At 41.8% G+C, this 12736-nt stretch overlaps 1 protein-coding gene across 1 annotated transcript in view; it reads left to right on the top strand.

The window, feature by feature from the left end:
* The window catches only part of LOC133116229 (potassium voltage-gated channel subfamily H member 7-like), a 64104-nt gene that overhangs the window by 44570 nt on the left and 6798 nt on the right, over nt 1–12736 (top strand). Inside the window, exons 9-13 of the mRNA XM_061225597.1 lie at nt 832–834; nt 3238–3490; nt 10776–10981; nt 11700–11781; nt 12403–12597. Of these exons, the coding sequence (XP_061081581.1) occupies nt 832–834; nt 3238–3490; nt 10776–10981; nt 11700–11781; nt 12403–12597 (739 nt within the window). The remainder of the gene's footprint in view (nt 1–831; nt 835–3237; nt 3491–10775; nt 10982–11699; nt 11782–12402; nt 12598–12736) is intronic.

The raw sequence follows: 12736 nt of genomic DNA, 5'->3' as shown, positions 1-12736 counted from the left end.
CAAACAGCTCGCCAAACCAGCAACCGTACCTGACGTCAGCTAACGTTCGCCAACATATTCGCTTTTTTTCTGTTTGCCACAAACTTGCCATTGGCTAATGTAAGCTAACGGTTTGAAAAGATAGTGCGCGGCAAACAAAAATGGCTGTTGACGGAGGAAGGCAGAGAGTTGGCAATCATTTGCCTGTTATAATGCACTTTAATCAATGTAATATTTGTTCTTGCCTTTCCAAAAAAAAATAATAATAATCCCAGGTAAGCAGCTAATCAGCTAGCTAGCATTGTTAGACCTAAATAGTGTCTATTTGTATTAAAAAGGCGTTGGTGGCGACCTAAATGGAATGTTCATTTAAAATCGTTCAACAGTATCTGTTTGCTGCAAACCTAGATTGCCACGAACGTTCAGTGTCTTGGAACACATGTCAGATGTTGTTCCAATCCACCATACCTACTAGTGCCTTACCTATACATTTCCTGTATTTACAGACCTCATTTAATCATGTTGTGACGTATAACCGGACCAGGGTCAATATAGGGTCAAATAGCTTGTCTGGTGTATTGGAACCTAGCAAACCCGGCCTTCTGGTCCTCTTGGCTGGGTCAATTACACCAGGCATTCGAGCACAGAAAAGTGTACAATCATGTATTTGACCTGTTTCTGCATATTACACAGTCATACAGTTTGTGAAATAACTCAACTATAATTTATTTGCCTCAGTACTGCAAATGCAGTAGATTTGTGGTTATATTCAATGTACTTATGGAGCACTTTGTCTTTTCTCATGTCTGCTTCATACCAAATGGAATGGCCTCACCACTGTGGTAAGAGCAGGAGGTACTGGTATACAGACACAGCACTTACTGTAGCACACACCCCTGCCTGGGGGATTCTCCATTAGGAGCACACCATGTTCTTATCACAATTCACAAAGAAGCCCTGTTTACATTCTTGTGAGAGGGTTGAACTAAATGCTGGTGGAATCACCAGAAATGACCAGATTCTGGTTGTATTTTGAAGTTATTAGTAGTATCATGCACATCAGCTTATATACTGTCTTTATTTTGATGTGTGCATAAGCCCAGAAGACACTGACCAGTGTGATGTTGTACACTGAGAAGGGGGAATCATATAAAGAAGTGAAAATGCTCCTTTTGCTCCTAAATCCTGTAATCTGACATTTGGATGAATGAGTTACACCACACTCTCATAAATGTGGCAGTGGAGGTACAATGCAGAAGTCTTAGGCACTTAGACTTTATTATATATATGTTCATTTTTGTCTGTGTGTTAGTATAAAAGAACACATTTGAGATTTCCAAATATTCATTTTCCAAAAGATTTAATTTTAGAGACATTTTTGTATTTAATTTTAAAAGTAACATATTACTGTAAGCAATTTATTACTTTTTACATAAAAACCTGATCAAGGCTGTCTGAGATCAGAAGCAAGGAGCCAACCAAAGTCTGCAGAAGAACAGTGGCAAGTTCTCCAACATGCTTGGGACAACCTCCCTGCTGATTGTCTTATAGAACTGCAGGACAGCGTTGGCTATCTTGGATGCAGTTTTAACGTCGAAGGGTGGTTACAAAAAATAGTTTTTAACTATTCTGCCAAATAACTCAAATGTAATGTTAAATGTATAGTATGTTTATTTAGGACCTTTCACTAAATTATTTTTGAAATACAGAATGTTATACAGGTGCCTAAGACTTTTGAGCAGTACTGTACATTTTGTTCTTCAAACATCACATTTCCAAAATCCACCCTCTGAGTAAAAGGTTTTCCAATAAAATGTACAAATATATATATATATATATATATATATATATATATATATATATATATATTGCTGGCTAGGGGTCCAAATGTATGTACTGCCCCAGCAACAAAGCATTTGAACCTTTTCTGTATTTCTGAGAGTGTTATCAAATGGTTCAAAACAAATACATGCCCAGAATCATCCCTGTTGAGAACATGTTGCAGTGTTTTGACCCTACAGCAGCATCTGGAAGAGGTCATGGGTACAAAGCTGCCTTATGCTGTGCTTCTCATACTAGTTTATTGAGGAATATGAGGAATGGAGGAATCTGCAAGTGAACAGGATTTCCATCGTCACTTGGCCGTTCATTTAATAATATCCCCCGCAGTCCCAGTGCACTAGCCATCCTGTCTCTGCATGCCAGTCGGTAATTAGCAGGCTGAGTTCAGCCGTCAGGCATCTATATATGCATGTCACAGGCAGATTTCAGCCGTCAGCCGAATACATATGCATGTCACAGGCAGATTTTATCCATCAGCCATCTACCTATGGATGTCACAGGCTGATTTCAGCAGTGTACATGTGCACGTCACAGGCTGATTTCAGCAGTCTACATGTGCACATCAAAGGCTGATTTCAGCAGTCTAAATGTGCACGTCACAGGCTGATTTCAGCAGTCTACATATGCATGTCACAGGCTGATTTCTGCCATCAGCAGTCTACATATGCATGTCACAGGCTTGCTTGCATGCGGCAGCACATGTTTGCTTCAACATTAAATGTGTGTTGGTAAATGACTTTGTTACAGTGTATCTTCATGTGGCATAAGGCTTAGAATGAAAGACGCCAGTAGGCACATTCTGGGCTGGCACTGCCACTTCTCTTAATACTGGGATTGTAGTGAATATGCACAGCATGTACCGCCAAATGCTGCCAAGCCTTTCCTTTCCAAATGTGTCCTGTATAATGCTTTCCCAAATAGTATCTTGTGTGTGTGTGTGTGTGTGTGTGTGTGTGTGTGTGTGTACATGTGTATTTTGAAACTAAATCTAGTTGAGCCAAACACTGCAAACCATATACCGTAGGCCAGTTTCACTGTGAGAAGACGATGGTTTCACTCGGTTTTTAAATAATATAATGTAAATAATGGTTCAAAACATGCATAGGATTACAGTGCCTAATTGTGTGTCTGTATGAGTGTTTTCAATATACTAGTAATTCAAAGAAAATTAAGTTAAAAAAAAAAAAAGTTTTAGTATTCAGTGAACTGCCAATATAATATTAATATTATAATATTAAAAATGGAATATTCTGGATCGTTTTGTTGTGCTTTTCTTAACACACTTAAGTTATCTATCACAGAATAAGCGCTGATCAGTCTTCCTAAACAAACACAGTTTATGGGATTCTATGGCAGTAAATACATCTTTGACTCCATTTATCCCTGTTGCCGGTGCTGTCACCGTTGTGTACACAGGTCTTAAAGGGTTTCCCGGAGTGCCTACAGGCAGATATCTGCCTCCACCTTAACCAGACCCTGCTGGAGCATTGCAAAGCCTTCCGTGGTGCGACCAAGGGCTGTCTGCGTGCTCTGGCCATCCGCTTCAAAACCACCCATGCCCCGCCCGGAGACACGCTGGTGCACAGCGGGGACGTCCTCACCGCACTCTACTTCCTGTCCCGAGGGTCCATCGAGATCCTGAAGGACGACATCGTGGTGGCAATTTTGGGTAAGCACACAGGCTGCTAATGGGATAGAGGGCTGCTAATGAGCGGTAATGTTTACGGTTATCTGTTTGCGAATTGTGTTTGTGCATTTTTTTAATCAGGCCAGCAAACTTGAGACCTAATTTCTCTCGTGCAGTAATTACTTGGATCAAATTGGGTTGCCAGTCAGATATAAGTGCTGGTTTGGTTGGCACTGGTCATAATATGTAGAAATAGGCCTAATAAAGTGATCATGTGAAGAACCAGTTTTTATAGTAATTTGACTATTATTTTTTTATTAGGCTCCATTGCTGATAATTTGTATCTTTGCAAGGGATTTGGTGGGCGCAATTACTACCTTTTTATAGTCTATAGTTTCATCACATCTTGTGCTAAATGACTGTACAATGTTTTTTTTTTTGTAATGTTAATTAAAAAACTAAATTTAAAATGATTGTTTTAACTTAACTCAATGGCCATGGCTTATTTTCTGTGAAGAACATGTAAAATAATTTTTATTGAGTACCCATGCTATACTCCCCCTACAAATTATGGCGTTCGGGTCTCATAGTTTTTCAACAAAGCTGCATGTCATATTAATGCGAACAAAATGGTCATTTACTTCCTCAAGAGCATGCTCCTGAATATACTCAGCTAAACTCCGGACATGTATATCATCCTGGGATTTTAAGTACACTACGTTTAGATGAAATCTTGCCTACTTGGCAGCTTCCCAATCGAGTGTAAAAATGTGCTGATTCAGAGACGGCGTTAGATCTCTCAAATTGCTGTGAATCTGCATGACCTGCTCAAATGTTTTTAAATGAAGGATGTTATTATGACCCTCTATTTCTGACCTTTCATGAATTTCATTCCCTTGATCTCGTCAAACTCCAGAATCTTTCAGTTTTTATACTGATGTGCCTCCTGTTAGCGGTTTCCGGGGTTCAAACAAGAGCAAATCATTCATTGGTAATTGACTAATAAAATGCATCCTTTCCATAAGAGGTTAAATCAACAGTGCCCTTTAGAATTTATCCAAACCACTTTTGCAATGTATTTTGTGTGGCAATTACTAGAGTAGGAAATTGATACATTTCTGTTTTAAGCTACAGTCAGTGTGTCATGAATAATTGCATTTTAAAGGCTGCCTACACACCAGTTCCTGGTAATAATATAGTTGATACTATCTGTAAGGGCAATTTTCTTAATTGATTCTTAATTGACAATGTGTGTTAACATGAAGACAATCAAGTGATTAAAAATAACCTTTTATTTTTAATCCTATAGCTATTGTTGTTTTTACTGGGATCTGTTTCATCAGACGATGCTCACCTGAAATGTTAAAAAGGGCATTTTTCCCTAACACTATCACATTAAAATTTTTGTTTTGTTTACATTTTTTCATGTTGGGTGGCACGGTGGTGCAGTGGATAGCACTGTCTCTCACAGCCAGGAGGTCCAGGGTTCAGATCCCAGCCAGGCCTTCTGTGTGGATTTTTCTCCCCATGTCCATGTGGGTTTCCTCTGTGTTCTCCGGTTTCCTCCGTGTACTCAAGGTTAGGCTAATTGGGGGGTGTACTGGGGTGTTGGCTGTTGGGAAACATATTGAAAGACATTTTTTCAGGACTTCCATGCTCTATGTCCTGGGGCCTGCCTTCTATGACCCAGCCTTCAGCCGGACTATTCTGTATTAAACCTTTCTCTGTCAACTTATGTATTCATCGCAGCTAACTACATAAGGTCAGGGTAGCCAACATTAAAGCCCCTTGACCCCTTGCATGGTCCTTCTCCTATTTCTGTGCTGCCTCCCTGTTAACATACCCATAAAATTCAGCTCTTTATCAAAGTCGTTATTGCGGGCATTCAGTTTTATCGTTGCTATGCAGTTCTTCATGAGCCTGTGTTCATGACTGATGCCAGTAATGATTGCTCAGCCCCTGGTTCTGTACCTTCTCTGCCAAAGCAGAGCTGCCTCATTGCTGCTTCAATGACGTATTCATTGAGGCTGTGTGCAGCTTCTAAAGTTCCCACAGCCACACTCAAAAAATCATGCCGATGGTCATCTGCTGCTTTTCAACGATACACTAGGCGCAATTCCAAGAGCATCAATCAAGCTCAAACACCAGCATCTAAATGTGCCTGCATGTGCTGCGAACATTTGCTAATTGCTGCTGCTAGTTGCTGGGCACTGACAGCAGGACGGATATCAGTATAGCCTGATCTTTCACAAAACCGCCAGTCCCCTGCTGTACAGTTTACTATTTCATAATGTTAATATGGCCAAAGACTCAGGATTACAGCTTGTGTTCCATCTCCATACTGGAGGGATATCGGTATGGTCTGCCAGATCTTTCTGGTAGGTGCTTTGGGGGTTTTTGGTATTTCTCCCTGTTTCGTAGGGGAGATGTATTATGCTCCCTGTTCAGTAGGTAGTGCATGCTGGTGCATGCACAGACGTACCTAAAGTAGATCTATTCAGTGCCAAACCACAATAATTACCCAGCATATTCATTGTATTTAATCTAAATGCATGTGTTCTGCCTGAACTGTGTTTCTTACAAAAGGGGGCAAAATGGTGCTTGCTAATGTACAAGAGATGGGCATTGATTCCAGAAGAGGGATAAAGTGTCAGCCCCACTGAAAAGCTCTACCATTATTTTAATGACTTTGTGAAGAACAGAACTTTCTTCTCTCAGAACCAAAACCGATTAATCTTCCTACAAAAAAACAGTAGAAATTGATGCACAACCGGCACTGCATGTTCTTTATACCTTTACTTTTGAAAGTATGCGACGTACTGCTGTTTAAGTCTGCAGCTTCAGCGTTTTTAACTAACTCCAAACTTTATTGTCCACACTCGGTGGAAATGTGTTTCTGCTGCACATTGCAATATAAATACATTAAAGACATAAACAACAAATCACCAGTCACATTTGAATCTCATTCATATTCAAACATTGAAATAACAAGATACAATTGCATATAACTGCCTAATGCTGTAGGTGCAGTATTCATTACTGTAAGCACAGGTCCTCATAGGCCTTGATGATATTTGCATTATTGCAGTCTTATGGGGAGAAGAAACTGTATCTTCTTTCAAATATGCATTCCTGTGGACTTTTATGTAGTCTTTTATTGTAACACTGCAATGACTTCCTTTCTAAAAGAAACAAAAATCTTTAGGTCCTGCTCATTATTTCTCCCGAGTTCTGATGGGATGGTGAGATTTGACATTTCTATTCACCAGTCTCTCATCAAAAGGTTTTTCTGCTTCACCTCTCAGTGTCTCCGCCATCTCGACTAAGTGGAAAGGAGACTGAGAAGAAGAGGGACTAAGGGGGAGGCGTGCTGAGACTTTTGTACTGAGGCCCTCCAAAATGATTCACACCTTTTGATAAAGATAACAAAACAGACTAAATAATACATGTACTCAGCTATATTTTCATTCTCGTATGTGGAAATGATTATACTTTAATAGTGAACCAATAAAACCGTACTTAACCTAAACATTTCCCAAAATACTCACAGCCCTGTTTCAGTCATTTGCACACCCTCTCTTTGCAATAACACTACTTTTCAGGTCTGTTGTACATACTCTGCAGGGGAGTTTTGACCATTCTGTAGCCTGTAGCCTGGGTACACACACACACATACACAGACACACACAGACACACATACACACACAGACACACACAGACACACACAGAATGGTCACTTAGTACAGATCCTTCAGTCTGCACATGTGGACTGCCCTCTTCAGTTCAAACCGCAAACTTTCAATTGGCTTCCAGCCTGAAGACAGAGATAGCCATTTACTAAGGAGTGGCTTCCGTCTGGCCACTCTGCCATACAGGCCTGATTGGTGGATTGCTGCAGAGATGGTTGTCCTTCTCCACAGAGGAACGCTGGAGCTCTGACAGAGTGACCATCGGGTTCTTGGTCACCTCCCTGACTAAGGCCCTTCCCCCCCGATTGCTCAGTTTAGACGGGCGGCCAGCTCTAGGAAGAGTCCTGGTGGTTTCGAACTTCTGCCATTTATGGATGATGGAGGCCACTGTGCTCATTGGGACCTTCAAAGCAGCAGAAATTTTTCTGTACCCTTCCCCAGATTTGTGCCTCGAGACAATCCTTATTTTGACTTCATGCTTGGTTTGTGCTCCAACATGCACTGTCAACTGAGGGACCTTATATGGCCATTTCATTGACCATTCAATATAGCTCAACCATGCTTATTTGTACATCCTCCATTTTATGAATATGCATAATTTTGAACAATGTATAATATACACTGTAAATAGATTGATATTAGTCCCCATTTTCCGACAATGGCATGTGAAGAAGCAAATGATCACTGCTCTGTTGTACAGTCAGCTCCTGTGTGTCATTAGGGGCCCTCCACTTGTCACAGAGTAGGTGCAGTTGGAAAAGCCTGATTTAAATGTCCCATATTTCAAAACAATGAATGGTCTTCAGCAAGCCCACTGATGTAATGAGGGCAGAGATTCAAGTTTCAGTTGGGAAGTGCAACTTCTGTATGGTAAAGCACAGAATTATTTGTCAACAGGACTGCCTGACTTCTTTTTCATAACCGACAATAGAAGGGAAAAAAAAACATCACAGGAAAGCCATGGCTAAAAATAAACACAGCACTATAAAAAGGCTGTGTGAAAGTGTGTGCATGTCAGTGAGCATGTGCACATGGGTTTTGCTGTACAGTGTGGTATGTGTATGCTTTAAAACTGCAGGGATACGTACTGGTGAAACCAGAGCTGTGGTAAACCCCTGTTGGCTATTTGTTTGTGGCATCTAAAGCAGGCCTGTAGCCTGGGTACACACACACACACACACACAGACAGACACAGAGACACACACACAGACACACACACAGACACACACACACACACACAGACACACACACACACAGACACACACACACAGACACACACACAAAGACACAGACACACAGACACAGACACACACACAGACACACACACATACACACACACACAGGCACACACACACACACACACACACACACACACACACACACACACACCAGGCCCATGTGCATTTGCATGCTCCGTGCTGTGCTGTGTGTGCCTGCAGCTCAGAGGAACAGAGGGGGGAGAGAGCCTTGTGGTCACCCCATATAGGTCATCCTCTACTGCACAGCACCCTAACCTTTTGCATCTCCTTCAAATGAAAATGCCAGGCAGGGGTTGACATTTATTCTGACCTAGCACCAATAAAAGGCCCTCTTTAAAGTTCCCTCTTTAAGTTGGTCTCCAGAGGCTTTCTTCCGGAAAATGTTTATTTTTTATTTTTTATATTTAAGAGTGCGCCATGATATCATTTATAATTTACAATTAATTTAGCCATTCCTTTTGAACTGAGTAAAGTGCATAAATGGTGTGAAGCCTGCGGAGCTAGTTCAGGCAGACAACTCGAGAAGCGCTGCCCCCTCACATGATGCTTACGTCTAATGGGAGAGGCTATATAACGCACAAACTTTTCCTGCTCAGGCCCTTGCTCTGTTTGCTGCTCTGCCATGCTGTGCTGCCTGCTAGCTGTTGCCCCATCTGCCCTGATGCAATCATACAAAGCTGCCCTGCTGAAATTGCCCTGCTCTGGAAATAATGCAAAAACTGTGTTGCTGCCTGGCTCATTCTGCATGCTAAAGCCATAGCGCTGCCTGGCTCATTCTGCATGCTAAAGCCATAGCACTGCCTGGCTCATTCTGCAGCTAAAGCCATAGCGCTGCCTGGCTCATTCTGCATGCTAAAGCCATAGCGTTGCCTGGCTCATTCTGCAGCTAAAGCCATAGCGCTACCTGGCTCATTCTGCAGCTAAAGCCATAGCGCTGCCTGGCTCATTCTGCATGCTAAAGCCTTAGCGCTGCCTGACTCATTCTGCAGCTAAAGCCATAGCGCTGCCTGGCTCATTCTGCATGCTAAAGCCTTAGCGCTGCCTGACTCATTCTGCAGCTAAAGCCATAGCGCTGCCTGGCTCATTCTGCAGCTAAAGCCATAACGCTGCCTGGCTCATTCTGCAGCTAAAGCCATAGCACTGCCTGGCTCATTCTGCAGTTAAAGCCATAGCGCTGCCTGGCTCATTCTGCAGTTAAAGCCATAGCGCTGCCTGGCTCATTCTGCAGCTAAAGCCATAGTAATGTACAGTATCACACGGGTAGAGAACCACACCGGTAAGGTCACTGCTAATTACTGTTTGTGGTAGTTATTGGCACAGCACTCATCCACAACCCGCATCTGTACAATGTAACTAACCCAATATATACCCCTCATTGAAACAGACCAGATGGTTTTAGTTCACACTTGTAGCCATCTGGTCTTGGGACAATGGTAACAAAGAGAACATTTTGTTGACAGGACTATCTGTGAATCAGATCTACACTAATAACCCTGGGTCAGATGTGTATTGTGCTGCTCCCCTGTGTGGTGAATGCGGGGTGTTAACGGAGCGCTCTGGTCCCAGGCGTTTCTCCGTTGTTCACTTTTTCCAGCCCGTAGAAAAGCTGATGCTAAATAACAGAAACCAGGGTGGGGGCAGGTTTTCAGCTGTGAGATTAGGATGACGGGTATGATCTTTCTTTAAAAATATAATTGGCAACCTACTGATACAAATAGGAAAGGCAAATGACTGATTGGGATTTGATTTAATTTGTCTTTTTTTTTTTTTCTCCTTATACTTTATGATTGACAAAGATAAATACTTCACACTGTTCCCAACTAAGCCCAGATGCTTCTCTGTAGCTATTTGTTCCTGGAGAAGATTGTTATCTGCCTTGTTTAAGAAAGACATCCATCTCTCCTAATTGGCCGGCCCCAAACCGCAGCCCTGCTACCATTGTGTGCTGTTGTTTACTTTCTCTGGTCCTGAGTGTGGAGGAGATGCTGAAGAGAAGAGCAAACAGAACAAAGACAAAAACATTACTGGCAAAGTTCACAGGAAAGAACATTGCAAATAATGTTCAGACACACATACCACTGTTGATACTCTGGAGAAATATAAACTTCCCATTATAAATAATCCTCTCAGGAAATCAGACTGATGTTGATGAAACTTAAGGATAAGCACAAGTACAGTGGTGATGGCTCTCACTGGGAGAGTGTTAACATAACATAAGGTAATGGCGACAGGCCATTTAGCCCAGCCTACCCGTAAGTGTACCTACTACCTAGTTTGTCTAAAAGCTAAATATAATCTAAAATCCCCAGTGTTCCTGCCTCCACTACATGTACTGGCAAGCTATTCCACACATTGATAAACTCCCCTTTTTTATTCTAGGGAAGAACGACATCTTTGGGGAAATGATCCACCTCTACGCTAAGCCGGGGAAGTCTAAAGCTGATGTCAGAGCATTGAGTTACTGTGACCTGCACACGATTCAGAGGGAAGAGCTCTTGGAAGTGTTGGACATGTATCCTGAGTTTGCAGACTGCTTCTTGACTAACCTGGAGCTGACATTCAACTTAAGAGAAGAGGATGAAAAGGTGCATTGACTGCAAAGGAATGTCTGCCTTAACAAATGTTTTAGTCTTGTAATGACACTTAAAATATGTTTTTTTTTTTTCTCAAGTAGAAAATATCAGTGTACTTTAAGTTACCGTTTGCTTAATCTGTTTTGCCTTTTGCTGTGTTTTCTGCATGCCCATGGATGCATCCTTTTAGCCCACATTAATAACTTCAAGTTTATATTGCCATGGCTCCAAGAATCATTCCAAAAAAACAAAAAAATATAAAACAATTGCACATTATTGAAACCAAGATGTACATTCGAAATGCCTCTGTCTACAGACGAGTTTAATGTGGACTGTAGTCACTAAGTGCATTTAGATAATTCCCTTCCCTGTGTTTCCTATGTGCGTGGTTGGCCATCTGTTAGTTCACGGATGTGCAGCATGCAGTAGATGGGTAATAATCCACTGCATTTACTATAGATACAGTGCCCTGTAATCCTCAATGTGACAAGCGGATGCTATTAGTATGTGGTATTTAATCTAAACAACACTGACATAGTATGAATCAGACCGGTCTGGGCACGCTCAGTCTGTTCACTCTACTGCGGGAAATTAAAGTGGAATTGTGTGGATTAAAACAATGGCCATGATCAGGACTTATTTTAATGCATAACTGACTGGTGAAGTCATTTAAAATGTCTTCTGTATTTGCTAGGCTTGTACTGACTCTTAACTGCATTTGCCTGTACAGACAAACTATTCCCAAACCAGTGATTCAGATGAGGAAGACATAAGCAGAAGAAAGATTTCCCTCAAACGGAAATCATGCAATGGTAGGTTATAATGCATGCTTTTTGTCCAGATATGACGGGAGCATATTGACTTAGTAGTAAGTGATGAGTATAATGATTCTGTTAAAGCATTACACTACAGTAAAGAGAGTTTTTAAAGGATGCTTGTCAAATTAAGTAGAATATTCCTGCAGATTGATATAGGTACCTCAAACTCTCCCACTATACACTCACTGAGCACTTCACTAGATAGACATGTACACCAGCTTGTTAATGCAAATATTTAATCAGCCAGTCATGTGGCAGCAACTAAATGCATACAAGCATGCAGACATGGTCAAGAGGTTCAGCTGTCACTGAGTGTATATTTATTCTAGGTATATTTTGTACACAAACTGAAGTGTGTATGTAGCACACATACGTGTAAGCACAAGCAATGAAGCTGGAGCTTTACAAAAACAACAGAAAATCCTGTGAAATACACACAAAGGGTAACTCACTATTACAGAAGCAAAAGGACAGCTAGAATCTCTTAACTTTGAACTATGAAGGATAACATCATATAGCCAGGTAAGTCCATGGAGCACATTTACTTTATTGCTACAGCTCTCAGTTTGTGTCAGCTGAGTTCTCCAGCAAATCCAGCTGATCACCATTCCACAGGGAGGAGTAACAAGGCCACAGAGAGTGACACGGAGAAAGACCGGAGAGAGTCAGAAGACAATAAACACCCGCTGGAGGTGGAGAGGCTCCTGAGCTCAGAGATCCTGGGATACCCCTCCCCGCAGGACCCTCCGTTGGGACTGGACTTCGATGAGACCCAGACCCGGAACAGCCTGGGGAGGAGCCCATCCAGGGGTAAATCCTCCATTTTGTCGCCCGAACGGTCGGTCCCAAATCACTCAAAATGAGCCTGTCCGCTCTGGTTCAGGAACACCATATTATTTGGTCCAGCAATATGTATTTCATCCCATCTGAGCTTTAGTCTGGCATTTTC

Source organism: Conger conger, chromosome 17, assembly GCF_963514075.1.
Source record: "Conger conger chromosome 17, fConCon1.1, whole genome shotgun sequence".
NCBI classification, from domain to species: domain Eukaryota; kingdom Metazoa; phylum Chordata; class Actinopteri; order Anguilliformes; family Congridae; genus Conger; species Conger conger.
Note: the sequence above shows the minus strand (reverse complement) of the source record. Positions and strands in the feature narration are given on the sequence as shown.